The sequence below is a fragment of the Cucurbita moschata genome, unplaced genomic scaffold (genome assembly GCF_002738365.1).
Source record: "Cucurbita moschata cultivar Rifu unplaced genomic scaffold, Cmos_1.0 Cmo_Scf00028, whole genome shotgun sequence".
Lineage (NCBI taxonomy): Eukaryota > Viridiplantae > Streptophyta > Magnoliopsida > Cucurbitales > Cucurbitaceae > Cucurbita > Cucurbita moschata.
This window is the reverse complement of record NW_019268544.1, coordinates 2,587,807-2,615,676: the sequence shown is the minus strand read 5'-3', so window position 1 is coordinate 2,615,676 and position 27,870 is coordinate 2,587,807. Positions and strand designations below refer to the sequence as shown.

At 37.1% G+C, this 27,870-nt stretch overlaps 4 protein-coding genes and 1 long non-coding RNA gene across 9 annotated transcripts in view; 1 reads left to right on the top strand and 4 right to left on the bottom strand.

The window, feature by feature from the left end:
• Positions 1–1,419: 1,419 nt before the first annotated feature.
• On the bottom strand, positions 1,420–2,877 carry LOC111463565 (mitochondrial uncoupling protein 5-like). Its single transcript, XM_023107556.1, has one exon. It carries the CDS (start codon positions 2,539–2,541, stop codon positions 1,576–1,578), a length of 966 nt encoding a protein of 321 aa, XP_022963324.1. The 5' UTR covers positions 2,542–2,877; the 3' UTR covers positions 1,420–1,575.
• Positions 2,878–4,367: 1,490 nt separating this feature from the next.
• Positions 4,368–21,885, top strand: LOC111463191. The gene is made up of 4 exons (XR_002713839.1): positions 4,368–4,542; positions 4,636–4,713; positions 4,799–4,800; positions 21,874–21,885. It is a non-coding gene; the product is annotated as an uncharacterized LOC111463191 (long non-coding RNA).
• LOC111463190 (transcription factor bHLH131-like) lies at positions 6,633–9,950 on the bottom strand. Of its 3 annotated transcripts, XM_023107039.1 has the most exons (4): positions 8,719–9,950; positions 7,654–7,733; positions 7,323–7,547; positions 6,633–7,218 (listed from the first exon to the last, which is right to left on the bottom strand). In XM_023107039.1, the coding sequence occupies exons 1-4, from the start codon at positions 8,741–8,743 to the stop codon at positions 6,763–6,765; spliced, it is 786 nt and encodes a 261-aa protein (XP_022962807.1). In that variant the 5' UTR covers positions 8,744–9,950; the 3' UTR covers positions 6,633–6,762. The 3 variants fall into 3 exon arrangements, 1 of the variants encoding a protein (XP_022962807.1); XR_002713837.1 differs by lacking the exons at positions 6,633–7,218; positions 7,323–7,547 and having other exon boundaries at positions 7,686–7,775; XR_002713838.1 differs by lacking the exons at positions 6,633–7,218; positions 7,323–7,547 and having other exon boundaries at positions 7,690–7,767.
• Positions 11,225–19,972, bottom strand: LOC111463189 (GPI ethanolamine phosphate transferase 2). Of its 3 annotated transcripts, XM_023107036.1 has the most exons (17): positions 19,712–19,972; positions 19,318–19,411; positions 18,482–18,526; positions 18,206–18,373; positions 18,037–18,121; positions 17,856–17,962; positions 16,264–16,344; positions 15,553–15,605; positions 15,373–15,472; positions 14,417–14,560; positions 13,957–14,053; positions 13,501–13,714; positions 13,331–13,424; positions 12,204–13,196; positions 11,998–12,090; positions 11,633–11,916; positions 11,225–11,478 (listed from the first exon to the last, which is right to left on the bottom strand). In XM_023107036.1, the coding sequence occupies exons 1-17, from the start codon at positions 19,837–19,839 to the stop codon at positions 11,346–11,348; spliced, it is 2,913 nt and encodes a 970-aa protein (XP_022962804.1). In that variant the 5' UTR covers positions 19,840–19,972; the 3' UTR covers positions 11,225–11,345. The 3 variants fall into 3 exon arrangements, with proteins under 3 accessions (XP_022962804.1, XP_022962805.1, XP_022962806.1); XM_023107037.1 differs by lacking the exon at positions 19,712–19,972 and having other exon boundaries at positions 18,206–18,378; positions 19,318–19,377; XM_023107038.1 differs by lacking the exon at positions 11,225–11,478 and having other exon boundaries at positions 11,813–11,916; positions 11,998–12,068.
• Positions 20,505–27,870, bottom strand: part of LOC111463188 (kinesin-like protein KIN-14B) — a 16,486-nt gene continuing 9,120 nt past the window's right edge. The window contains exons 12-23 of the mRNA XM_023107035.1: positions 27,460–27,606; positions 27,212–27,361; positions 25,761–25,832; positions 25,424–25,473; positions 25,110–25,335; positions 24,471–24,662; positions 24,181–24,372; positions 23,559–23,909; positions 22,653–22,751; positions 22,063–22,203; positions 21,814–21,972; positions 20,505–21,207 (exon numbers count right to left, since the gene is read on the bottom strand). Coding sequence (XP_022962803.1) covers positions 20,752–21,207; positions 21,814–21,972; positions 22,063–22,203; positions 22,653–22,751; positions 23,559–23,909; positions 24,181–24,372; positions 24,471–24,662; positions 25,110–25,335; positions 25,424–25,473; positions 25,761–25,832; positions 27,212–27,361; positions 27,460–27,606 — 2,235 coding nt within the window. The 3' untranslated portion in view covers positions 20,505–20,751. The remainder of the gene's footprint in view (positions 21,208–21,813; positions 21,973–22,062; positions 22,204–22,652; positions 22,752–23,558; positions 23,910–24,180; positions 24,373–24,470; positions 24,663–25,109; positions 25,336–25,423; positions 25,474–25,760; positions 25,833–27,211; positions 27,362–27,459; positions 27,607–27,870) is intronic.

Genomic DNA, 27,870 nt, shown 5'->3' with positions numbered 1-27,870 from the left:
AAAAAAAAAAAAAAAAAAAAATAAAATAAATACAAGTTTTAGACTTAAAGATTCATTTTGAGTCTCCAAAATTGTACATATTTTATTTTGACCTCCTAACTTTTAAATATTCTATTTTACCCCAGATTCAGCTTTACTGGGGATCATGGGATCGACCTCTTTTTTGGGGTTTAAAAAAACACAGACAATGCAACCCTTTACTACAGCAATTCCCAAATCACGTGTACTTTTTTTTAAAAAAAAAGAACATAAATTACACATAAAACACGGGTTCATAATTTAAAGTTCAAAAAACTCGATCAATTCAATCGATTTTGAATGTATTTGGATTGATTTTGTGAGATCTCCCGTTAATTGGAGAATGAAATGAAACATTTTTTTTATAAGAGTAATGGGATAAAGACGGAGAATATCTAATAATTATAGATTAAATTGATGTGCGGTGGTCCAAGTTATAAAAGAAATAAAGGTGGAACACAGTCTTCTAGTCATTTACTTACTTGAGATTCGAGCTCTCTCCCTCAACATAGTGTGATTCCTCTGCTTCATTTAAAACCCTCCATTTTTTTTTTATCTTTGGATCCAGACTGGATGCTTTGTCGGTTTCTTTTTTCTTTTTCTTTTTCTTTTAATAACTATATTTATTATTATTATTATTATTCTGTAATAGCCCAAACCCTTTGGGCCTTGATTCGGGTAATTTGTTGGGCTCCTTCTTACGTGGATCGGCCCATTCTCATCATTGGGCCTGCTTCTTCTTCAAACAAAAAGCCCTATATATATTTATTTATTTTAAATGACTTTCTTTCTTACTAACCATAAATTTAAGTATATCGGTGATTTAAGGAAAATGATTAAGATTTATTTGAGATTGTTAGCCACAGTCTCGTATATTTATTATTGATTATTATTTTTAAACATCCATGATATATATGCATTTGAATCATCGTAGCGGTGACAAATTATCAAAATAGTTTTCTAAATAGAATTTTTTTCTAAATTTTTTAATATAATTCGACCAAACTTTGGTTTCTACGGTTGATTAATCCAATGCACATGACTAAGAATAACATCTAAGAATAGATTCTTTAGGGAGATGCTCTAATAAATCAATTTAAGAATAGATTCTTCCTTCTATAATTTATCAATATAAAAATTAATGTAGCTTACAAACTAAACTCCATCGTTCCAACAGAACAAAAGCTAGTCAAATAAACAAGAACATATTCATTAGCAAATATTGGTCTTAACTCCGGTTCATTCGAGTCCACTTCATTTGGGTTCAATCCAACATGTAGGATCTCACCGTCAATCTCATTTGATTCGAATACGTTCATCTCTCTTATTAATGTGGGATCTCACTTGTGTGTGTGACTTGAAGCTTAAATATGTTGTTTGCACTCATCAGGGCCATTTTTCAAGAAGAAACAAAACTTGTTATATTAATAATGGCAGAGACAATAGGTGATGAAACGAACATACAACTAAGAAGTTTCAAACGATTCGCAAATTAAACATCTTAAACTTAACCCAGAAGGCCAAATATAATAATATTCCCATAAAATCTCTCTTTGATTAGAAATCTTTAAGCACCTTTCGGACTTGTTCCAGCGTCACGAATAGCACCACCGTGAACGGCCCCTGCCGCGATATCGTTGGAATGAACCCCTTGTACAGCGCCATCGGCCCCTCCGCTCGTACTGTCTTCAACGCGCAATCCAACGCGCCAGAGTACGGCGCCGCCGCTCCGGCCTCCACTTTCATGTTCATCACCCTCGTTTTAATCACGTCCACTGGATTTGACGCCACCGCCGCCACGAACCCAGCAGCGAAACTCGCTGTCACGTGGGTTCCCAACCCATCCTTCATCAATTCCTTCTGGAGAATCGTCTCTTTAATCTGATCGTACGATGCTAACTGCGAGGCCGTTACCAACATCGCACGGTTCACCGTCAACGACGAACCACGCCATAGGCTCGTAACGCCTTCGCCACGTGCCATCTGGGTTATGGCATCCACCACGCTTTTGTAATTCCGTCGCTGCGCCGGTGGTAACCGGCCATCAGCTTGCATTCGAACCATCGCCACATCAGCCGGATTCCCAACTGCAGCACCAATCGCACCGGCGATCAATCCGGCCGAGATCTTCCGAACGAGCGGCAATTTCCCAGTATCCTGATCGGTCCACTTCTGCTTGAGAACATCATACAGCCCCATACGGGTAGTCGAATACAGAGTCTGCCGTAGAACGGTGGCGGAAACGCCAGAAAACAGAGCGGCAACTCCTTCCTTCTGCACAATACGAACACCAACAGCAATTGGGCCAACACGCGGCGGCGGGGTGGGCAAATTCATCGCCCTCGGAGCCGTTACAGAGGTGTTCTGAAAAGCAAGAGCCGGGCGGAGATTATGAACAGCAGCCGTAGGCCCCTGTTTCTCGCCCTGAAGTTGCATTCGGACCTTAATCAGATCAAGCGGGTGCGTCGAACACCCTGCAACAATCGAAGCAATTCCACCTTCAACAAATCCCTTCACACCCATTTTTCAGAAATAAAAAATTTTCTGGGTAAACAAACAGGCAGAATCAGAGAATATGATCTGGGAAATTGGAGAAAACAGGAAGGGATTAAGAAGACCAATTGGAATTAGAGGTCATATCGCTAGAAACCAAGAGATGGGAATGGAGGCCGAAGGCGATGGAGGAATAGTGTGGAACGAGAGGTCTATGAGACATATGCTAACAGAGTACTCTGTAATACGCAAAGAATGAACGGTGAATTGGGGAAGACGAGTATGTGGGGAAGGGAATTTATAGCATTAACGCCCAAAAGACGGGGCTTTTACTTTTCCGACCCCTATTCTTTTCGATATTTACAATTCCCGCCCCCAATTTACGCGCTTCTCCTCCGTTGTGCCCCAACTTCCTTTCTTTTTCCTCTTACTTTCCTTTTTTAAATTACCAAAATATTTTACTTATTTGTTTTTGTTTATGGTAAATTATATTTTATTGCATGTTCTTTTACCTTATAAATTTATCTCCATATAATAAATAGTAATAAAAAATTCCAATTTCAACTCTAAATTTTATTTTTGACTTAAATTAATAATGTTTTTTTGATGAATTAAACAGTGTATATATTAATAATTAATGTCAATTATAGGTAGCATTTATTTTGAGATGAGGTTGATGTATATCTAACAACTAACCTTATTCCATTCTTAAAAACCATAATTGAATCCACATTTTCATATTTATAATCATTCGTTACCACGTATGTGTATATATATATTTATTTATTTATTTATTATTTTCATCTGCTTATTCATCTCACCATTTAAAGAGTAAAAAGAAAAGAAAAAAAAAAATAGTCCCATTCGATATAATTCAACTAATTAAATATATATATATATATGTAACCACGCCCTTATTTATTATTTTCATGTGCTTAGCAGATATTGTCATATTTTGGTTCCAATGTGTTTATTAGGAGAGAGATTTATTTCCACGCCCTTCTCTAGTAGAGGTTTCCACCCGTTCCCCAATATCCTAGTTGGCGCAATGCAAGGTTTTAAAACGTGTTCACTAGGAAGAGGCTACCCCCTTCTCAAAATTTACCCTTTTTGGGGACCCAACATCCTCACTAGCACACGGATGTCAGTCCTCTTTAGACTTTTCCTTCTAGGCTTTTCCTCAAGTTTTAAAACGCGTCAATTAGGGAGAGTTTTTTTTAAGAGAAATGTTTTGTTCCCCTCTGTAACCTAGGTACAATCTCATAAGAAAATAGCGATTTAGAATTTTAAAATAAATGAAGTGTGATGTCATAATTTGTTTATATGGTTAACAAAATTATTAGAAAGGTGAATAAAGAGGAATTTAATTAAGTAATTAAAGGGTAACTTTACCTAAAAGGTTGTGTATTATTATTATTATTATTATAATTTTAAAATTTGACGTGGGCGGTCAAACTTGACTCTTTGACCTTTATTCCCGCAAAGAATAAGTCATCCTATCATTCAAAGCAAGCTGTATACAAACCGACGACTTTGTGTATAAAAATTTAAGCTTTATTTTACTCAATTTAATGATTTTCAGTTATTTTTCTTTAAATAAATAAAAAAAGCCTTAAAAAACTTCGGTTTTTTTTTTTGTTTTTGTTTTGTTTTTTTTTTGTTTTTAAGAATTTCTCAAATGTTAAAAAGCATATATTTCGAGAATTAAAAAAAAAAGAAAGAAAAAAAAAAAGAAAGAAGAAACTCTTGAAGTAAACCAAAAAAAAAAAAAAAAAAAAAAAAAAAATGGTTACAATAGGGGCAAACTAGTCATTTCGCCCCTATAAGTTGAGGGGTTTGTTTTGGCTGAGTTAAAATGGGGAAAAGAGAAAGAAGAGGGAAAGAAGATTAGGGTTTTGAGGAAGGGGAGGAGATCGGATCAGAACCGACGCCGGAGAACCGAGTCCCCAATCTAAACCGTTGAATAGCTCGAGGCAAGGTGCTCTCACGAATCGCACCTTCCTATCTCGACAAAACGTTCAAGAACTTCAGGTTAGTCCACGAGTATCTACATGGAGAAGTCATCAAAATTTTCGTGTGCTAGCAACGTTTTGTGTTGATCCTTGGACTCTTACCCCCCAACAGCGCTATCTGGTTAAGTTCTGAAGTGAAGGCGGCCAAGATCGGCGTTCAAATCGGAGTTTAAAGATAACGTGATTTTCGGTAAGAACTTGTGTTTTTCTCCGAATTTGAACTCAAATAATAAGATCTGTGATCATCAGAAAAATTTAAGAAAATTCTTTCCAAGGAGTAGAATAGGAGGTCTACAAGTTTCGTGAAGAAAATTTAACGAATCGGATTACGGATTGGAAGATAAAAAAATCGAGAGAAAATAGATTGAAACGGGAAAGAGACCTGGAAAATGAAGGCGGGAGAGAGGGTGGAGGNAAAAAAAAAAAAAAAAAAAAAAAAAAAAATTGAAGTGAAAAAGTTAATGTCAAATGTAATTAAAACAATTGATGCATATAAAGTCAAATGTTATCATTTAATTGCTTTTATTTTATTATTATTTAGACAACTCTTAAAAAACCAAAGTAAATGAAGGTGGAGGGAAAATTAAGACCTAAACAAGAAAGTCAAGTGTCCACCATAATTGGACGAATAAAAAATAACTTAAAACAACTCAATATCTATCTCATAAAAATTAAATAATGAATTTTCAAAAATAAAAAAAATAAAAAATAAAAAAAGAAACAAGGAGAAGATTAGACATGCAAGTAGAATTCATATTTTCAACTCTAATTAAACTAATTAAAATATCAATTACTTGCTCAATCAGAGTTGTAATAATTTATTTTAAATTAACGAGACTAAATAAAAAAGTCAAACCCTTCGACACCCACAACCGCTTTGGCTCTGATACCATTTGTAATAACTCAAACCCACTACTAGTAGATATTGTTCGTTTTAGTCCATTACGTATTAGTTCAAACCCACTACTAGTAGATATTATTCGCTTTAGCCCGTTACGTATCACCGTTAGACTCACGGTTTTAAAACGCAGTCCATTTAGGGAGATGTTTTCACATCCTTAAAATGCTTTATTTTCTTCTCCAATCAACGGGAAATCCCACCATACAAATAGTTCAAACATGATTTAAGTCTATGTCTATTCCATATATAAGAAAAAAACAAATCCCACCATGCAAATAGTTCAAACATGATTTAAGTCTATGTCTATTCCATATATAAGAAAAAAACAAAAACTTACCTCATTACTTGTTTTGTTTTGTTTTTAGTTCTACAAATTTTGTTTTAGTAAGTAAAAGAGAAGAATGCCCAAATAAAGTGAGAATTTTTTAAAAATAAATAGTTATTAAATTTTTAATAGTGATCTAAGGAGATAAGTTTTATTTAAAAAAAATTGGATGATTCGTAGTGATGATGAATGCAAAGAATGAAGCTATGGCAGCTCATTCTCTTTTCTCTCCCACCTGTTTTTATGCTTTTCCAAGCTTCCTGTTCCTTCGTTTCTGATTCTCATTCCTGACCTGTATTCCTGTTACCCTCTCTGCTTTTCCGTTTGTTGGCTTGCACTCCATATGCCCTTTCAAGATCTTGCTCGGTAAGTGAATGGCCACCGTCATTGCAAAGTGATGGATCCTTGGATGGGGGCAGTGATGAGAAAGGAAAGGCCGGCGGCAATGGCACGGTTGTTGGTGTGGTAGGAACTGAGGGAATTGTTGGTAATGGTGGCATAGGGGGCAAGGTAGCCTTTGGCATTGTTGGTGCTGAAGGAAATGGAGGCAAGGGAGGCTTCGGCAGCGGTTGAATCGTCGGAAGGGGAAGCAATGCCGGTGTGGATGGTAGCGGCGTTAATGTGGCCTTGGGCAGTGGCAGCAAGGATTTTGGAGGGAATGGCAGTGGAGGAACTGGAGGTGGAGCTGCTGGTGTATCGAGAAGGTGACGACGAGTAGCAAAGCTCTTGTTGATGCAAGCCAATGACAAGGTTACAAATAACAACTCGAAGCAACCCTTGAAAGCAGCCATGGTTTTGAATTGGAAAGAGGCAAGCTTTTTCCAAATTAAGTGAACTTAACTAGATTAACTTACAGAAGATTCACAAAATGAGGGGAAAAAGGTCTACATATCGTATAATTTTAGGTATTATGTCCCGATAGTATTGATATTAGAGGCTGGATGGCTCCAGAAAGGCCATCACAACTAATTACAAACTGCTAATTATGTTACTTAGAGAAAGAACAGACATTTTCAACAGCCGTACCTGTTAGGTGTTGGGAGTCGGGTATGCCAATCAGTTCTGGGTTTTCTAGCAATCCATGAAGGCTTTCTCATAACAGCATCCAAAGCCCTCTTAACCCCTCCTGCTGCAGGTCCTTCTTTAGGGCCTTGCATCCACAGAACAAACTTGTTCCTTCCACCCACACTCACCATCTCTGCTCTCACCACTTTCATCTTCACTGTTTTCAGTGCTTTCCCCAATTCTGCCATGATGTCCTGCCTGTCTTCGCAGCTCATTACAGCCTTCACCATCCCTTCAACACCATCACAGTTTTCTAAGCTCAACCTATTTGCCCCACTAGGGATCCCACATTCCTTGACCCCTCGATTGGCTGCTGTCTTTTCCGATACAAGCTTCTTAAGCTCCTTTACCCTACGGATTGTCTCAGCAAGCACAAAAGCCTTTTTGTGCTTACGCTTATCCGTCTGTGTCCATAACCATTTCTTTTCAAGTGTCAGTACACACAAAGTTTAACGTGTGGGTTTTAAAGATCGATTCGAGATAGATTTTCAAGGAAGTTGGAACTTACTTTGGATAGGCTGGGGAGGATGGCACGGAGGGTGGCATATTGGCCGCTGATTCTGTTCCTTCTGTTCTGCTCTGCCAGGCGGTGCTTCTGGGCTGCATATAATTTAGGCTCCTTCCTTGGCAAGGATGAGATTGGGCTGTAATTCTTGATTGTTGGAGGTAGCCATTGAGGATAGATCCGTTCCATAGTTCCTGAAGTTGGGTAGCTCTGCATGGACTGCATGACCTGTTCAGACAATGAAAGGACATCTATACAGTGAAGAAGAAGAAAAATGAAAAAGGTTAAGTAGCTAAAAGGAAAAGAATTGTTAAGTGGTGTCTCCAATAGTTACCTGGTGCAGTAAAACCATGGGGTAACAAGGTTCGCCTTTCAGTTGCACCTTTCTGGAAGGGAAGAGAATAGCAGTGATTGCTGCAAAGTATGACTATTGAGGTTTTTTTGTACACTGAAATTCTCCATTTTCAGAGTGAGGGAGAACTAATTTATTGCTTTATTCCTGTGCTTAAAGATGATTATATAATATCCAATCTCATAATTACCATTTACTTTTGAGAACAAAACATAATTCCCATTTATCATGCATTTTGATTCTGTATTTATAATGATAAGATCTGGAGACTCGGAGTAATTTAACCAAATCACATCTCAGCCATCCGCATGAACAGAATTTACCAATGGTAGATGATAATGTTCATAACATTTCATTACAGATCTTATTGTACAGTTCCAATTCAAGAATGCACTAACACCATCAGAAGTTTCATCTAAAATATTTCATTATCTTTGACAAATATCACAACCCCACATTGTATAACTTAAATCCCATCGCCTGCCTCGACCTATACTCCTAGGAGTCACTTCATCTCTTACAAGCTACAAGTTCCATGCAGTCGAGGATCTTGGGATAGCATTATACAGTAGGGGTGTGGCTTGGAAGATAGTCCAGTTACTGCTGCTCGTTGGACAGAAGTTGTCTTAGTTATGTTTAGGACTGATAATTGCAACCTACAGAATGGGTGGTCATTGGTTTCTAGTCCAATATACTCTCTTATCACAAGACTATATCGATAATTTGGGTTGGAGATCTGTGGAGACAAAGCATGCTATCAAAGAATAGAGCAACAGACATCCATTAAAAATCCAATCAAATAAGGTGATCAACTATAAGAGCCATTACTCTGTTTCAGGCATATTGACACAACTAAAGTAATCCATTGAATCAAGAGAACTATGTGAAGTTACCACTTCTGAATTTTCCTGGAAATGATTGAGCAGTACTATAGAAAGCTAGAGAAAATGCAATACAAAAATCTAGATATTGTCCGCAATTCATAATATTCTGCAACAGGCTTGTACTTCAGTAATAACAATATATTAAGGGATGAATAGAACTTACAAAGCGAGGACCTCTTTTCATACATCAAGAGAGAACTTTCCAGTATTCAGTCACCAGATTTCAACAATAACGAAATAATTTGAAAACGAACAAAAACCAGCACTCCAGATACTATAGCTGCTACTTCCAAGTTCCAACATCAAAGTTCTGGTAAATCAACGAAGATATCACCATTATCCATGCAAAATTCCATCTCGCCACATTCATATTCCCCGTTGAGTTCATTGTCCAAATGATCAGCAGCCATCAATCCACGTCTATTCTCAATCCCACTTCTGATTGTCTCTCCAGTTCCCACCGACTGCACGATTGAAAGTTCCCCACAAGATCTTGACTGTAACTGAGAAATCTCTTGCTTTGCACGATCATCCTCGTCGAGAGTACCCAATTTCTCCTTCAACTTTTCACAAAATTCCTTGAGATTCAGATGGGTCGATGTGCTCTCCTGGTTCGCAATCACCCTTCTCCGTTGTATGTTATTACTACCAGAATCGACATCGACATAATCCTCAGTTTCATAACCTTCAGTTGTCATACTGTCAACATCGACCTTTGTTTCTTTATCATCCGCCGCCGCAATCTCTTCAGAAGAGTAGCAAATTTTAAATAACCCTAGACTAACATTATACAGCTCCTTCCCCTCCACCATTGTAATCTTGGGTAATGGTCCTTTAATGGCGACCGCCTGGAAAGCCCTTTGACAGTTCTGGCACCGGAGACAGCAGTCGAGATACACTATCTCGTACTTGTAGATATAATAGCAATATGGACAAATCGTCCAAAAGCTCTCGATTCCGTCCTTCACATTGTTCGATTTCTTTTTTCTTCCCCGCTTGCTTCTTAAACCTCTTCTCATCTTAGTCTCAATTTCGCACTTCGTACAGTCCTAATGAAGTACCAAAATCCAGATGGTGGTTTTCAAGTGGCGTAGAGGGTTCGATCGCTCCCGAGATTTGGGGCCTATCTAAGCGGAGGAAGACTCGGTCGGTCGTTGAGAAGATTCGCAGAGGATTCTTGATGATTCTTTCCGAGTATGAGCAAGTTCTTCGATCACTCCATCTTTTACCCTTGGGAATCTCCAGTGAAGAAAGAAGGGCAACCAGTTAAGCTCTCAGAGTGAAATCTTCCTAGAAATCTGCCGCGGCGGGGAGACGGCGGATAAGCCGCGACGGAAGGGTGTTTTAGTCTTTTCGGGTATTATATTGCTTGAAACGCAAGCTTAGTACTCAACTGTGCTCCACTTGTTCAGCGTGATTGGGGTTTTATTAAATCTCTAGAGACAAATTTGGCGCCAACGTGAAACGACACCGTATCATGCAATTCCAAATTGTTCAAATTCTTTATAGTTAATATTAAATTGAAGGTGCCCAGATCCCAAATTTTGGAAACTGTGGGAAATAATACCATAAATGGTTACACAAATTAGAAAAGGGCTAAATTAACTATTATAAAAATATAATCTAAAAATTAACGTATGCCTAAATCCACGTATATTGTTCTTTGGGCTTTCCCTGTCGGGCTTCCTCTCAAACCTTTAAAACACGTCTCCTATGGGAAGGTTTCCACACCCTTATAAATGGTGGGTGGTTTGTTCTTCTCCTCAACCAATGTGGGACATCACAATTCACCCCCTTCGGGGCCCAGCGAGCAACCAATGTGAGACATCACAATTCACCCCCTAGGACCCAGCATTCTCGCTGGCACTCTTTCCCCCCTCCCATCGATGTGGGACCACCCCCAAATCTACCCCCTTTGGGGCCAGCGTCCTTACTGGCACACCACCTTGTTCTTCTCCCCAACCAATGTGAGACATCACAATTCACCCAGGGCCCAACGAGCAACCAATGTGGGATATCACAATTCACCCCCTTCAGGACCCAGCGTCCTCGCTGGCACTCTTTCCCCCCTCCCATCGATGTGGGACCACCCCCAAATCCACCCCCTTTGGGGCCAGCGTCCTTACTGGCACACCACCTTGTGTCTACCCCCTTCGGAGAACAGCGAGAAAGCTAACACATCGTCCGGTGTTTGGCTCTGATACCATTTGTAATTGCCCAAATCCACCGCTAGCAGATATTGTCCTCTTTGGGCTTTCCCTTTCGGGATTTCCCTCAAGGCTTTAAAACAACCAATAAATGATGGTTTGTTCTCCTCCCAACCAATGTGGGATATCACACGTATCCTAACTATACTTACATGGATTCTGATCGTCATTTTCGTCCTACATTCTACTAATTTTACTCATCCAACTTAATTTTGAAACATTGTGACGGTCAAAAATAAAATTGAAAGATTTTTAATCAATCGACAAAGTTCGACTTGAATAGACAGATAGAACAGAACCTAATAGTCAAGTCTAAATAGAGAACATATTTATTTCCATGAATGAAACTTTTCCGCTTGGATTTATATAAAATATCCCTTTTAAGAATGAATATATAGATCTCACATTCATAATTCTGAAGCAACAAAATTAACGCAGTAGATGAATGGCAAAAGGACCAAGGGTTGAATGGAACACTAGATTTAACTTGATCTAAAAAATTGATGAACAATTACTTTAAAGAATTGCTTGATGCATAATCATCTGTAAGAGTACCAATGAATCTAAAAGAACAATCAGGCTCTTATCTCGTTTCATTAATGGAGGCTATCATATTTCGGCGCAGGGCCAGCACCATATGTGCATAGGTTACTGTCGTTGCCATGATAAAGACTCCAATCAAGATGCACACAGTCGTGGCACACGCGTATAAATACCTGGAGAAATAAGGCAAATCATAAGTCTAGACGTACGATAATCTCTTAACCAATTGAGTTATACTCGAGACAATAAGAAGTTCTATAACGTTTTTACGTGTAGGTAATCCTATGGTAGAGCTGAAAGTCAGATAGAGAATTCCTGAGGACTTACTTGGGAGAAAAAACACTCCAAACAAAGAGATGGTTCCTCATTAAGATCAATACTATTGTGTACGCGATCAGCAAGATCGAATTGACAGTCAGTGAAACCAGACAAGGAAGGCCAAGAGTCATCTTTAGAACATGACCGGAATCTGCACTTTGAGTAGAGGCAGCAATGTCTAGATTTTTAATTGAGATATACATCACCATACTTAGCAGCAGCAGTGTCGGTGATGCATAGGTGATAATGAACATCAATATGCCAGAAAATAGTGTTGAGTAGTTTGAAACGCCCTGACAAGGATAAAATTGTTATTGTGAAGTTCAAGAGAGCATAATAAGTAATTCTGTGGAGCACAAGGGAGAAGAAATTACAAGGAAAGCTCCAGCAACGTCGATTGTAGCTAGAGAATTACTATTCCCCAGCGCAAAATGGCCAGCCATTCCTATATAGTACAACACAGCAACCTTTAAAACAAGAAATAACCATCCAGCATTAGCATGCATTAACGTTGCCAAAGATGAACAAGTATAAGAGACAGCAAAAAACAATTCATCATAATGCATCTATGTAAACTCACCTCGACCCATTGCTTCTGCTGCTGCATCCCTTGAGAAAAGAATAGAAAGCTGGCATAAATTTGCACCAGAATGAGTAACATTACTGCTGTATTAACTGGTTGTTGGAGCAGCAACTGCAGAAGACACCAAGAGCCTATGTACACCCACCCAGTAATATATAAACAATCTCTCAGTTCTGAATGTTGAGACTGACTCCCAATTTTAAAAGGACGAGAAACTGCATGATCACTTGAACATGCGTTGGAAACCTGAATAGGCATGACCCATGGTACAACCAGAGCAGTCCCGACTGTCGTAATACCGAGAGTTGCATAAATTATTTGTGCTAATGAAGTAGCAGCGTTGCTGGATGGTACTGATGTATTGTGTCGATATTTCACAATATGATGCAGTACAAGCAATCCCGACATCAAAAAGTTAAATCCAACCACTAGAATAAAATTTGTTTTCCTTCTTAATAATGATAGAGAAAATAAGGATAATATTATTGTAAGGAGAACAGAGGTTAATTGAATCAGCTGAAGATCAGTCCCCGACTGCTCAAGCCATTTCGATATGTCTGGAAGAAATGTCCAATTGACACCTCCTTGATGCCAGCCCCTTAAAATTCTTCCAGTGATAAGGAGGGTGAAGATGGAAGATGCCCTTAAACTAGTTCTTTCATGTCCACTAAACAAAGTAAAAAAACCACAGGTGCTATCTTTTTTAAAGAACTGCAATGTTTTACGAAGCAATAGCATATTCAATGTGGAGATCAAGTAATGCCAAATATATTGCTCTTCCTCAACCATAGAACTGGATCCCATACTGATAACCAGGATGAATATTACAGACAGAGAAAAACCCTCATCAAGATGCCATGTGAGAATACCATTGGAAAGCCGCTTCTCTCCAAAATAATTTTTTTGGATAATAGAGTAAAGGACGGCAGAAAATATTAGACAAGATAAGATCATTGACATCACTCCAAAAGCAATAACTTTAGCAGGTTTCTGCAAATAAAACAGAAGTGACAATTCACAATCAGCCACAAAGAACATTCTTAAATGATCGAATATTACATGAAATTTCAGAGTTTGTTCCAAAATGATGATAAAGAATAAATAATAATAATAATAATTCTTACATCAGTAGCTTTGTGTGATAACCATTGATTTGCACTTATCAGAAACTCATAGTATGCTGCAATAATTTCACTTTTGTCTTCTCTGCTATCAGACCTGTTCAAATTACAGGAAAAAGTTAATTTTTCCTGATCCATGGAACAAGTTCTCCAAATAGATGATCTGTGCCCACCTGGAAAGCTCCGTTGATATCCAGGAATCATAAAGAGCTGCAGCACGCAAATACAACCGGCAAAACTTCTCCATAATACCATTACTACTATATCCATTATCACCTGAAAAGCCATCACATGGGCGACTTCCACATTGAAAACCAGGTACCTGTCTTTGTAACAATCTAAGCAATTGCCAAGAATTCAATTGCAGTGCCCTCAGTTGTTGCATATCTGAAATCATCCAGAAAAAGGTGTCGCATTAAGATCACACAAGTTGGCATGCGATACAAGTCCAAAAGGCACTAAGTATGTTGCATTCTAGCACTAGGTATTAATAATAGAAATTGATGACAAAAGATAAAGCAGATTGCACATATAGCCCACTCTTTTTCTCTTTTCCCTCTGCATTTCAATAACTTCATTTCGATTCTGAAACCCATTAATGCCTCATGCACAAGGAAAGGGGAATTTACCCTTCAAAGAGTCCACCATTCCTGGAATCATGATGCCGACACTGTTTTTGGGTATTGGCACACCAAATAAAAGAGCTAAAGTGGCTGCAATGTCGACCTGAACCACATTCTAGGTAAGTCAGAAAATAAGAAAACATTCAGAATAAACAGAAATGGAAGAAAAAAAAGAAGAAAGAAAGAAGCATAGACAGCAAGATTTTCCTTATCAATACTGTGAAAGTAATACAAGTTTCTGACTCTTGTTCATATTTGTGTTTCACTAGAACACAAATAGAATGTAGAAGTTCAAAGAAAAGGTCTCAAGCTAAGTTTGAAAAAATGATAATTCTGTTTGAACAATTGGATGGAACGAACAGTAATGTATGACGAAGTTTATAGAATGAATTATTTAATACATAAAAATTTGGATGCGTAGTCTTAATACCAACTTGAAGAAACTGGGCGTGTAGGAGCTGAATACCTGGTTAACATCATTGCTGATAACTGATGCAGAGTCAGTGGCATGGCTTTTTGATCCAATAAAAAGAAGCAAGGAGTCAGTCTCTTCATACGATGACCCACCATGATTGCCATTTTCAGTCATCCCATGGTCACTCACCACAACCTACCTTGAAGTTCAAAATTAAACGGTTATAAGTGAAACCATTGGCATGATTTGAGTTTACAGTCTTAGACAAACGAGCCAGACGAATTTACAATCGCTAGTCAAGGAAACCAAAAGTGCCAAAAAAATTAAGCGCTAATTTAGACCGGTTTAGAGGACTTCAAGTGGATTAAAAGAAATGTCCATCTTTTTTGCCTCCCGGTTCATATATGCATTTCTATATGGCAATTACTTATGGGAAAGATTTGGACCACCTTTTCGTTCACAGCCTACCCGTTTTCTTCTTTTATTTGGGACAAACTTAAGCAGTTCTGATCGTTGAGGCACTCCTCCAAATTAATGTAAATCTCTTCTCGATATTCAATTTGGAACAGGGCCACGGGGCTGGGGAAAGATATTCCCAAGGTTGTGTCAATGGCTTTGTTTTGGGAATTCAGGGGGAATTTTTTTGAAGACTTCCATACATCCTCAAGACCATAAGGAAGGTTCATGTTTTGACCTCACTTTTGATCTGAGGAGTTTCCTTCTTAAGCACAACACTTTGGGATTCTGGTAACCCCACTTGTATAAGTTCTTCATAAGAAATTTCAGCTAATTATTGGAAAGGAATAAGCTTCCAGAAACAATGAAGCAGTAAATGCATTCTGACTGAAGCTCGATTATAAAAGGCACACATCAAACAGACATGCCAAACAGCACTATCATCTTCTTGGCTTACTCGCATCCAAGAAATGTATATTTATTACGTGATAAGAGAGGACAAGTTTCAGAACCATGAAACAAGTCAAAGAAAATGAGGAAGTGAAACAAACCAAAAGAGTCCTTTTATTATCTTCTGGGCTCATCATGGCACTGGCATGAATCATCCTCACCACTTCATCCATTTCCATAAGTTTTGGGGCCATTAAGGGACTGAAACATCCAAATGAAACTCATGAAATAAAATAATTAAATATATCAGATGTTAAAAAGTTAGAAACAGATAAATGCACCTGTTTCGACCACCAATATGCCCAACATGGTCCAAACCTAGATAATGAAGAATCTGAAATGAAGATTCAGTTAGAAGTACATAAAAACTGCATTTTTATTATGTAGTAGATTAATATTATTTAAATAATATGATAGAAGATTTGTCATGAAGATGAAACAGGCATCACAAGTATTTTGCAATTGTAAAATAAATGATGTAGTCACATATTGAGCCCTAAACAAAGTCAAAATTGCATAATTTTACTGTGAAAGCAATCAACTGTAGAGATTATTAGACGAAGAAATGCACAGGAGAAAATGTAACAAAAAGATGTTTAGGTTTCACTAAGGACAGAATAATCAAGTAACAAAGTTGAGAAACACTAATGAAAGAGGTTCAAAGAAAAAACCTGCAATCAACCCAAACAAACGACAAATAAATAAAATCATCCACGCCAAGTTGAGAGACAAAGGTCAAAGGCCTGTCCAATGAGGTACACATAAAAGTAAACTACTGAGTTCGTTAATATACACACACAAACTCGAATAACATAGAAAACAAAGACAATGAGTTGAACCATATTACTAACTAAACTGTAGATCATCTTCTATCTAAATTTAAATTTTGGTATTGTAGAGCATTTAGATATTTCAGTGCAGAAAAAAGTAATAGGCTATACAATTTAAATGCCCAAGAAAAAAAAAGGTAAAAGTACACCAAAAAGACTTACAAGAAGATTCCAGTCATTCTTGCTAAGCTCATAGCTTAAATGTCGAGAAACATTTTTATCTACCTCTACAGTATCTTTAACCTGCAGAAATAAGAGACTTGAATTGTATGTCATATTGTTAAATCTACAAGATAGAGATACATGATCACATTAAAAAAACTACAGAAGGGAAGTTTTCATCCAAACTTCGACGAAATATAAGCAACAAGGTATATCAAGTGATGTTCTAAATTGTTCTTAACATAAAATCTTAAACTATTGTAGTAGAATTAATTTAATCACATGTTGTCACTCCTTCCCTGAATGAGCTCATTTGACTAGGGTCCAACACATACCTCATATGTGGGTTCATATCTTTTTCTTTTTCCTACTTTTTTTTCCTTCTTTTATTTATTTATATTCTTTTGAAAGGGAACAATTTTTTTCATCGCATCAGAGGAGTCTAAAAAAAGAAGGTGGATATAAGGCATCGACCTTGAGAGGCCAAAGAGATCTATAAAAAGCTACTTCAATCGGCTTGCAACAAAAAAAAAAAACTTGAATGATTACATAAGAATTTGGAAAGTAAACATAGAAAGATTTAATAGAGTAGTCAAGCCCTAATCTCAGCAACATTGTTGCTTCTATCTTCAAACAATCTTGTCATTCGTCTCCTTCCACTCTGCCCACAGATTTTCTTTTGCTTCATTGAACCAAATCACATTGGTTTTCATTTCATACTTCATCGATAAATTGGTAGCATGCTCACTATGATTTCGAGTTAGGAATAATACTAAAAATTTTAAGATAGAATATCCTATTCTAAATTAAATTACTAATAACTTTTACAGTTCTCGCTACCACATAGAGTTCATTCAATCATCAAATTGGTTCTATACAGGAAGGGACCTGAAACATCAAAGCAACAAAGAAGTTCCAAGTAAAATGGTAGCAGCAGATACGTTTCCATTAACTAGCCAAAAATATTGTTTCTCTCTAAGTTAATTAACCTAATCACGAGGAAAGTTTCAAAGAATGCTCGGGGAATCAACACATGCCACATGAGCATCAGAAACACAACAAAAAGGCTACAGTCAATTAGCTTCCTTAACACCATTGTGCTTGCACAGCCAAAGTCACAAATCTTCATATTAAATAACTATTCCTTAGTTCCATGCATAAAAATAAAACAAGTGTTATGATAATTAAAAATTATGAAACTACAGGAATTGACTACACACAAATTCAGCAGCTATTGGAAGATAAAAAGAAATGATGTACCCACGCAATCTCTAAGAAGGAAGCAAACTGATGAACAAAATGCTAAGTAAGTAAAGCTATAGAACAAAATTATTCACTTTGGCTTGATACATCCTTAGATAACATGCCACAGGCGATATTTAGCTAGCTAGCTACTGGATCCCAAATAAATAAATAAATAAATAAATAAACCAGGTAAACCACCAATCTCTCTGTCCCAGTGTCAAGAGTCCATGTCAGTAAGGAATGAAGACATTACAGCACTAAGCCCAGAACACTGAAGTTCCATAAAGGCATGAAGTAGCATGCACTACACCCAACATCTTCCTTTGCATATCAGGTATTATACTTACAAAAAAGCTGCTAACTCCATCATGCCTCATAAAAAGCCCCGGAAACAACTTAAGCCAAGTTTCATCTCCGCACATCACCATTTTCCAACCAATTTTAGAAAACTGACCTATAATATGAAAAATGATCTAACTTTCAGATTCAAAATATGTTTACACATTTACTGAAACTGTACTGATTTACCAAGAAGATTGTCATCAAGTAGAGCTTGAGTATTGAAATTGAAAGCCACATCAAGGAATCCTCCGATAGCACCAGATACAATAGCCTGCAATCATATGCGAAAAAACAAGGTTTGTTCACTGCTGCATACCATTTTTGCCACAATAATCAAGAATGAAGAAATGATTACCTTCAGACGGGGCATTGTAACAGTTGGAGGTGTAGCCTTTGCATGGTAACCTTTTGCAGTTCCATCTGCCAACAATGATTGTGTGTATGGCATAGCCTCCATAAAGGTCTTGGTTGGAGGCCGTCCATTCCTACCAAGCACAAATTCTGCTGGAAGACCATCAATGACCTAAACTGACATGTTCGTTATAGAGAGAAACTACTTTCAAGCACCAAACAAAATTATCAACAATGGCAAGCTTGAAAAACTACATGTTTCTGACTGTAACTCACATACCATTAAAATAAGTCGATCATATAAAGGCGGAATTCCAGATAATTCCTATATGAAAAAGTTTTCAAGTCAGATAATGTCCTCAGTAAACTTGTTTGCATTTAAAAATTAAAAGATCAATAGGAAAGGGGGAAGATACAAAGTGAAGAGACAGAAGCTATGTTGTCTCCTGATGTATTTCAAACCACATACTATATTACAATACATATAATGAATGAAAAACCAACAGCTTCCTCTTGCATGCATGGAAATTATTATTCAACATTTGATGACTCATTAACCGAGTGTAACCAACTCCTTCACCCCTCATAATGTGTCCGAGATTACTGAGGGAGACTATGATTTTCCATTAATTTCATAAGGATCCGTCTGTAATCTTATTGTTGCCCATGGAATCATAACTTCAACTCTGTAAAGCTTAGTGATGCAACTAGTATCACTCTCAAGTCGTCTTATATAGTCTAGCACTAATGGAACCATTAAATCAAATAATTTCATAAAATGCCAAGAACTTGAAGAGGATTAATTACTTGAATAAGAAAAGGAAAACCCATTAGTTGGACTCTGATGTCATAATCCTAAAATCTTACATAATTGATTCAAGAAACATCTTGGAGAGTAGTAAAGGGCACCCTAATTAAGAACCAAGAACCGGCGGCTATAAGCTCACAAAGTGGACAGAGTCTGCATAGATTTTGATCCTACTTTGCAAGCAATCTCATCCATGCATTGAAATTCAATCAACCATCGTTTTACATATAGCAGACACAATTTCAACCTCATCCAGGAACATAAAGAGCATAACGATCTAAAAAAAAAAGTAATATCCTGGAAAGGACCTGATATAGCGACTGAAGCTCATGAGGAGGCAGATCTCTCTCACTCTCATTTTGGTTTGCATAGCACATGGGCGCGCGAAAACTTTCCGACCCACTGAAAAAGCCAAGTAACAGATGGAGAGAAATCTCATCAACGTGTAAATCTCAACAAGAAAGAAAATTCGTCAGCAAAGTAGATGTTTCAAAACCCGATGATTTCAATCTCATTGCTTCAATAACCATGAGAGGTGAGCTCACAGTACTATACCAGCTGGTTCAGCTGAAGCAAGCTTAACAACACCAAATTATTCTAACTTTCAAACTAGATGTACACCGTAGTTACTTTAAGAAGCTCTATCATCTAATGATGCTATCTTATTGTAGCTCAAGGATCAGAAAAAGAGCTGAAGAGCACCTGTCACCGGGTAGTGCAGGCTTGACGGGGAAAAACCCAAAGACGAAAAATGAGAGTCCAGTGATCTGAATAGCAACAGCTGCAACAGTAAATAGCGTTAGTCTAGTACAGGTTAGCGAAGAAGACATTTTCGGGTTGAAGAAGATGAAATTCCACTTCGTCGCGTTCTCTGCAGATCTCGGACCGAAGAGCCTACAGTTATCGAGGGGAAGAACTGAAGCTTTGGAAGCCGTCCCAAAATTGTTAGGAAAGACGGTTTAATTTGTTTATTCTGGTCGTCGAACAATATAGATACACTATATATTATTATTTTTACATTAAAAAAAACTTAATGAGGTAACTTCTTTGATCAATACTCGAACATTCTATTGAAATAATTGAATTAAGAACATCAATAGAGTTTTACCACTCTCCAGGCTCGTAGTTTTTTTATGCGATACTCGAAGATTCTATTGAATGGATTGAATTAAGGACGTCAATAAAATACCACAAATCTTTACTACGACCCTAATATCACTTACGAGCCTTGCAACTTTTTTGTTCGATATTCAAAAAAGCATGGCTCAAACACCACTATTAGGAAGAACAAACTACAAACTTTTATAATGATGCAATATGATCTACTTTGATTATAAGCTTTTCTGACTTAACTTTTGGTACTCGTATTCTCGAACGATTGGAGAAAGATATTGCATATTGTCCCTCGCACATCTTCCTTCGTTTGAATCAATGCTTCTAATAATGGTCATAAACTATGCAGAGAAAGACAACTTTACAGAGAAGATTAAAATCGTTAATTTTAAAGAGATTCAAAATTGACTTTTATGAACATTTTGATAATATTTCTAGGGGATAATTACTGGCAGTTCACGTGTGAGTGCATGCCTATTAATACAGATATTTTGCTAGGAGCAACAGAGAACATAAATTACAAAACAACAGCGCAAAATACCGTGGACAACCTCAAGAATTTTCTCAATATTATGTTAAGACAGGCCAGGCAGCAGCATGTCAACCCGCCCTCTTCACAAACTTGGCATTCATGATCTTACATCTTTCAATACTCCGCCCTTTTCAAGCTCGTCGACAAGATCCCTTAACGATGGAACTTTCATGGCCAAAGTTCTGTATAGTCGAGAATATCTTGCTCGGGTTCCATCTGCAGTTCTTGCCAATGCAAGCAAGCTCAGAGCCTCTGGGAGCTGGGAAAATACTTGTTTGATATCCTCCAAGCTCATGTTTTCTAAAACAGATGGTCTTGGAACAACTCTCACAATTTCACCACCTTTCGGTTCCTGAACACGGGCATCAGCCTTGATAACTAATTCTGAGTTTGAGTTTGCACCACACTTGATGATAAATGGTGTTGTTGAGCCTGTATTGAACTGTAGGACGTTCCACTGAGCGACATCAGTTTCTGCACCAGAACTCGAGTCCACAGACAGTCCACGGTTGTGTGATGCTGCTAGATAGATATCATCTTCTTCTGGAGTTAACTGCAGTAAATAAGTTTGGAAAAAAAAATTTAATGTATGAATGATATAACCATTCTCCAGCTAATGTCCTATATACAATCCAAAATTTGAAACAGCCATGCGCCTTCCAAGAGCACAGGTGTCAAAGGGATATTCTTATTTTACATCTGAGATAAAGTTCATTCTGAAATTGATATCTTAGAAGAAAAAGAGAAGCCGTTTAATCTTGCTGAAGTTCAATTTCCAAAATGGTACATGTTCAGAGGAAACATTGAATGAGGTTTCTTGATCTTGAAAAGCAACGACAAAATCAAGTCATTCAATAAACAATGTATAGTTCTCAAAAGAGTCGGTCAAGCTAGTATTTGATTGAATTAATTTTCTAGTTTCAATAACTATATCATAATGATAAATGAAAATATCCCACAAATATTTTGCAGGGTTGCCCACTGTTATGAAAACAAATGGAGATTTCCCACCCTACTCTGTTGTCAGCTTTAATGGTTCCACCCTAGTCAAATTGAATTCGAGCATAAATCTAAAAGAAAAACTCCGACAAAGTAGACCATATAACGAAAAAACATGTCGTATAAACAATTCAATACAAAATTTGGAACATTCTCATACCTCAACTGTCTGACGAGCATCAGTGATTTGCCTCCTGGCACACGGATGATCAATCTCAAGAAGAGAAGGCATTTGATCTGTTAAGTCATCAAGAGATGCAAGCAGTGCCTTTTTCTTACTTCTACTCAAAGCATTTACAGAGGCTTGTCTTACAATAGTCTGTTCAATAATTTTTTTTTTTGTAAATCTCCGTTGACTGACGCTGAAACAAAACAAGAGAAAATGAAAGTCATTTACGTAGAAGATTACCTTTAACTGCTTCAAAATGCCATCAAGGGAGATGAGAGAGGCAAGTCTTGCATCTTCAACAGCAGTAGAGGGATTTTGGATAGGTGAACCACCATCTTCCAGCATAAGTAAAGCAACATCATGTTTCATTTGTTGCAAAATCTGACAACAGAAGTTTTACAGATCAGAATATGCTCAAATATAGCCAAATGGAGAATGAAAAAAGTTTTACGTAGATAATATTTACAATTTAGCATTTATAGACGAAAATGCTAAACTATTTTTCAGTTTTTCATTTGTCGTAGAATCTGACAACAAAAAATTTGCATGTCAGAAAATGCTAAAATATAAGTAAGTAGACTGAAGATATGCACATAACATAGCCAATTTACCGTTAACAGCATATGTTTATTTGCGAAGTAGATCAACATGGAAGAACAGGAGGAATAAAGAAAGCAGAGATGAGTACTTGTTTCTTAACGTGGGTATGTACTCTTTAAGGTGTTGAGCTTCACAAAAGTAATATATTGACTAAGTATATAGAAGAGTGAAATAAAAATTATTCCTAGTACTGACATGAAAATATGGGGGCCTATAAAGATATGAAGTACCTTTCTTCTTTTATGATCGACTGACTCGAGGGCTGATCGCAACTTTGTAACTTGAGCTGCATCTTCTGCCTCTTCCATAGCCAAGGTACCGGCAATGTCCTGATAAAACAGAAAAATGTAAGTGAATGACCAAGAAATCATGGTCTGTTTACCACTTCTCTGTCAAGGTCGCAAAATTTGCCATGTGTTAGGAATATAAGATTTGTTATCCAGGTTCTTAACCAGTTGACTCCGCACAAAAATTTCATCAATCTGACCACACGAAGAAAGGACACAATGTTGAAGATGCTACAGTGTGTGCAAAATATAGAAATCATATTTGATGTGCTTAGGTGAAAGGACAAGAATGCAGTGGTATTTTCCCATGCAGCAATCTTGAAAGAAAAGCATTATTTTTCTAAAAAAGACAGCAATTGATAACGGGAGTTTTGTTCACTTCCTTTTTCCTCTGTACTTGCTCTTTAAACTCAACATTTAAGATTGTAGGCAAGTAGTCCGATGAAATTTGAACCAATAATATCCCAGTTGATCCAAATGAATTTGAGCCAACTTTGATTTATTGATGAGAATTTCGTGACAGTAAAAATTGAGGTTTAGGTAGTTGAGCAAATAATGACCTTTGTTGAATCTTTAAACAAAATGAAAGGGGGTTTCCATCCTCAAATGTGAGGAGATTAAAATGCATTCCTATTAAAATTGACTAGATCAATCAATCCACACTGGATCAAATAACACATTTTTTTACTCAAAGGAAGTCATCTTTCAAAATACTTTAGCAAACCATGGTAATTGGTGAACTGATCAATCTAAGCATTTATTCAGAACAATTTAAGTTTTTCTTCTGACATTTAATGATAGCCGACTTCAACTTTTCAAGAATTGGTTCACAACAAGATCAATGTGTACCTTCAAGTGCTGCAATTGGGAAGAATAGACCCGTTTCGTGTACTCAGAGAGAAGCTGGCCAAGAGCATCCGTAGATGGAGGCATTGCAGCGCCAAGTCCACCCATCCAACCATCCATGATAGCTGTTGACAGAAGTTCCAGCTGACCAGTTGCTCCCCCTGCTGTATCGTCTCCAGTAACAGACAAGTATTCGAAGTTCTCTATTAACCATGACCTAATCTGACGCTGCAGCTCACCAGCTGGAGTATGTACAAATAAAGCAGCCAAAGCCTTATTCCCAACAGCAAAGCTTTTTGCATCCTCGTTAATTTCTCTCAGTTTTCCAGCTGTCACTTGCAGCCTCGGAGAATCCTGTCCAATACAGTTCAAAGTGATAAGCACAAGTGCACAATTGTATCGTAATAATATACAACGTCCAATACAGTTCGGCAAGTAGAAAACCATTCTCTCGTGAAGTACTTCTCAATTCGTCTCCTGCCACCAGCATGTGTGCGAGAATACAAATTAATAGTTTTTCCTCATATCTCTTTGGGAAAGATAAAGGGGAGTATTGAATATTGATTATCACCATGCATTTGATCAGATAGGAGGAAAGATATGAAAATAATGACAAGAGCACTACCGGATCAAGACCCCGAATTTTGGATACTACTGATGAAAATCGGGACTTCTTTTCTGGTCTAAGATTCACTTTAAATCCTTGGATCTGCTCATCAATATAACGCACCGGAGATCTTCCTGGACTGTTACCCCTGCTGGAGCTTCTACTGCGACCAGTATTTGCCTTTTCAAGAAAACGCTCAACAGGAGAGACCTGAAATCAAAAAGATACAAGGACCGAATATGATGCGAAGTCAAAGAAAATGTACTTTGGAGAAGAGAAAGATAGACAAACATTAAAGATTTAAAAACCTTGATGGATTGCAGCTCCGGTGACCTAGCAAGCAAAGATCTTATGTACAATATTCTAACTCGTGAAACAAGCATTGTGTCCATCACCCTTCTTGGTTCCATTTTACGGATGAAAGAGAAAACAGCATCTCTTATTTCAGCCAGTATTTCATGCTCCCTAGAAGCACCTGCTTTAATAACTGCAGCTAAGACCTGCAACATTTATTTCAAACCAGTGACGAAAAAGTTCCTCTTATTATACTTCAGTGATCATTATCAGCCATGATCTGGAAAGAAAATAGTTCCGGCAATAAATAAACAAAAAAAAAAAAAAAAAAGATAGAAGACACAAAAAGAACCTTAAAAAAATCTTTACTATGTCTATGTCCCACACGGCTCCCACCAGAGAAACATAGCCCATGAAAAAACTGATTTAGCGACTGCTAATTAGTGAACCTCTCCTAGTACTCAAATAAAAGGTGCTTGTGCACTAAGATTCATATTGTAAAGGACAACAATGATGCATTTCCTCGTACTCACAAGAGATCAAAAAAAAGGTTTTGATAAAATAAAATAAAAATAAAGATACCACTAATAATTTTTTTATCAATAAACCTAGAAAGATGAATATCAATAGTCTAAAATTAAACTAATATATACCAGCATTAGAAGCTTGTTTGCACCATCTGAAATAGCAGCAGGGCTGTCATACTGTTCAGGGTCGAAATCATTCAGGGCAGATGTAAGATACTCTCCTGCTGGGGTAGTTTTAACTTTATCAGAACCAGCTTTAACTAAGGCAAGATTCCCCTCAGCTTTATCCACAGCTGATGGAGAAGGACCAATAGCCATCGAACCCCCTTTACTCTTGTCATTGGTTTCATTTCTGTTTTACCAACCAGGGAGTTCAGAGCATTTATGAAATAGCAAGTAATAGAACTGAATGCATTTACAAACTTCAGATTTGACTTTACCTGCCAGGATCCTGAGGTTGAACATCGCCAACACCTTGGGGACTTGCCAGCTGGAAATTAAATAAATATAACTGCCAATATAAATAATAGCGAAGCACCAAACAGAATGCCAACAATAATTGTAATAGCCCATGATACCATACACTAAATCAACGGCATGGTAACAGTATTAGCTACAAGAATCTAACTAGATATAAACATTCAAGAAGAGCATATGCACAGATGATGTAGATTTGGTTTCTTAAATAGTCAGCATAAAATTTCTCATAATCCAATTTCTCGGAAGTAGTCTAAACCTGAGCCCGGGAAATTGAGATCTTCTAGAGAATATGTTTACCTGGGCTGATCCTACCGAAGATGCTTTCTCCGTCAACCGATCAAACAATTTTTCATTTTCTTCATGTAATCTCTGCAAAAACAGCAACAGTTCATACCCCATGTACAAAACAACTGAAACTGGAGCATAAGAGTGACAACTAGCCAAAGATTTGGAATTTAAATTCAAACTAGTTAGATATACACCAAAACATGAAAAATAGGCTAAAACAATACGGAAGTATAGAACTCTAAGAATTTAGCAAGGAGAATTAAAATTCCAAAAGTAAACATGCATAGCTGAAAAAAGGTATTGTGTTATCTGTTCCAAGTATAATTTATATTGCTCACATTTCTTCTTAATTTATAGAGAGTTCTGAATTTTTAGAGGTACATGTGCTTTTTGTAATAAAGAAAAGACTAACAAAATATCTAGATACTAGTCTACCTGACAATAAAACTAAACTACCTGGATAATAGGTAACAATATAAAAAATAAACCTAACTAAATCCCTAGATTCAGCCAATAATATAGATATAATTAAAGCTAGGATTTACATAGATATAACTAAGGTCATTCTTTCCACACTCTCTTCAAGCCTTCAAGTTGCGAAATAGATATCATTCATTCTCAACTTTGACGGGATAGGATTATGTGCAATATTGATCACACGGCTTTGACGATACGACCTCAGTATCAAGCACAACTTCAACAGTAGCTATGAAGGCTACGTCGATTAATCACACCTCTCCTAATAAAATGGATCTGATACCATGTTGGCAGTGTAAATTATCTTGCTCACGTAAAATGGATCTGATACCATGTTGGCAGTGTAAATTATCTTGCTCACGTTTTTTCTTAATTTTTAGAGAGCTACATGTGCCGAAAGGCTAACTAAATATATAACAATATAGATACCAAGAAAAAAACTAAATCTAACTAAACTCCTGAATTGTTAGATATTAGGTAATAATATAGATATAATGCTAGGATTTACATAGATATAACTAAGGTCATTCCTTCAACACTATCTTGACCTACTAAAAAACAATAATCTTACCCAAGGAGAGTTCAAATTGTATGGATAAATGTGGTTAGAGTAATAGATTAGGAACTACGGACAGAGAGAAATCTATACATCCTTGAAGAAAAACAAGCTCTTTAGGAGGAGAGATTAGATCTCGTCAAATATCATATGGCTACTTGAGATGATGTTTCCACAGATTGCTGTTTTACTTTTTTGTTTAATTCTTATCGAGACACTTTTTTCCCTCCAAAGTTTTGTTTGGGAGGTTGTTTGGCAATTTGAAGTGTTTATTATTGATGGGGTGATATCATACTCCTAAAGAGAGTTTTTTTTTCCTTTAAACATTTCAAAAATCAATGAAAGGTTCTTATCCTTGTTCAAAGGAAAAACAATATTCTTATCAAAGACATCTGGCATCGCCAACATGGAATGTCGGAGAACAGACCTCTATAAGAGCATCACGTTTTTTGAGCTCCTCTTCAAGCTTCTTGGTTACTGCAGAAGAATCCATGCCATCTCCAGTGGACTTGGTTGGTTCGGTGCTTAATGATGATCTAACTTCATTCACTTGTGACTCTATGCTTTTGACCTTTGACTACATTGGAAAATTAAAATGTAGCATTTCCGTCAATTTAAGAACACTGGACTTACAAATTATTCAGGTAAAGAGTCCTGATATAACAGAGAAGCAACCTGCAAAGTCTGAATTGTTGAATCTCTCTGTTGTATCTGCAGTTTCTGCTCTTGCTCCAAATGCAAGAGTTGAGCTACTTGATTTTTAAGCTGAGTATTTTGTTCCTTTTCTGTCTTATACTTTTCTGTTAGTGAAATGTTCTCCATCTGCACCAAATAGAACACAGTTCAGTTATCACTACTTGAAAAAGTGATATGGCAAAACTAACATCAACGTGTGAAATTAAAGCAAGAATGCTGCCTAAAAGAAAAGCTTAATGGGAAAACAAGACATCAAAATAGTCTATCGCTAAAGAACAAGCTACAATGATTAGTTTTATAAAATGTCAAGCAAACCCTTGTGACCTAAAATTAAAAGAACTTAAACAGAAGGCAGGGTTCAAGCAAAAAAAAAAAAAAAAAAAAAAAAAA

What these genes read in the sequence shown, in the direction of transcription:
- LOC111463565 (XM_023107556.1), bottom strand. Translation starts at nt 2,541, where the DNA reads ATGGGTGTGAAGGGATTTGTTGAAGGTGGAATTGCTTCGATTGTTGCA.
- LOC111463189 (XM_023107036.1), bottom strand. Translation starts at nt 19,839, where the DNA reads ATGTCTTCTTCGCTAACCTGTACTAGACTAACGCTATTTACTGTTGCA. An exon ending in AATGGTGGACTCTTTGAAGG is followed by an intron (nt 13,715 to 13,956) that starts GTAAATTCCCCT and finishes GGATGATTTCAG; the next exon opens with ATATGCAACAACTGAGGGCA. An exon ending in TATCACACAAAGCTACTGAT is followed by an intron (nt 13,197 to 13,330) that starts GTAAGAATTATT and finishes TTTTATTTGCAG; the next exon opens with AAACCTGCTAAAGTTATTGC.
- LOC111463190 (XM_023107039.1), bottom strand. Translation starts at nt 8,743, where the DNA reads ATGTATGAAAAGAGGTCCTCGCTTT. An exon ending in CCATGGTTTTACTGCACCAG is followed by an intron (nt 7,548 to 7,653) that starts GTAACTATTGGA and finishes TTGTCTGAACAG; the next exon opens with GTCATGCAGTCCATGCAGAG. An exon ending in TCCTCCCCAGCCTATCCAAA is followed by an intron (nt 7,219 to 7,322) that starts GTAAGTTCCAAC and finishes TTATGGACACAG; the next exon opens with ACGGATAAGCGTAAGCACAA.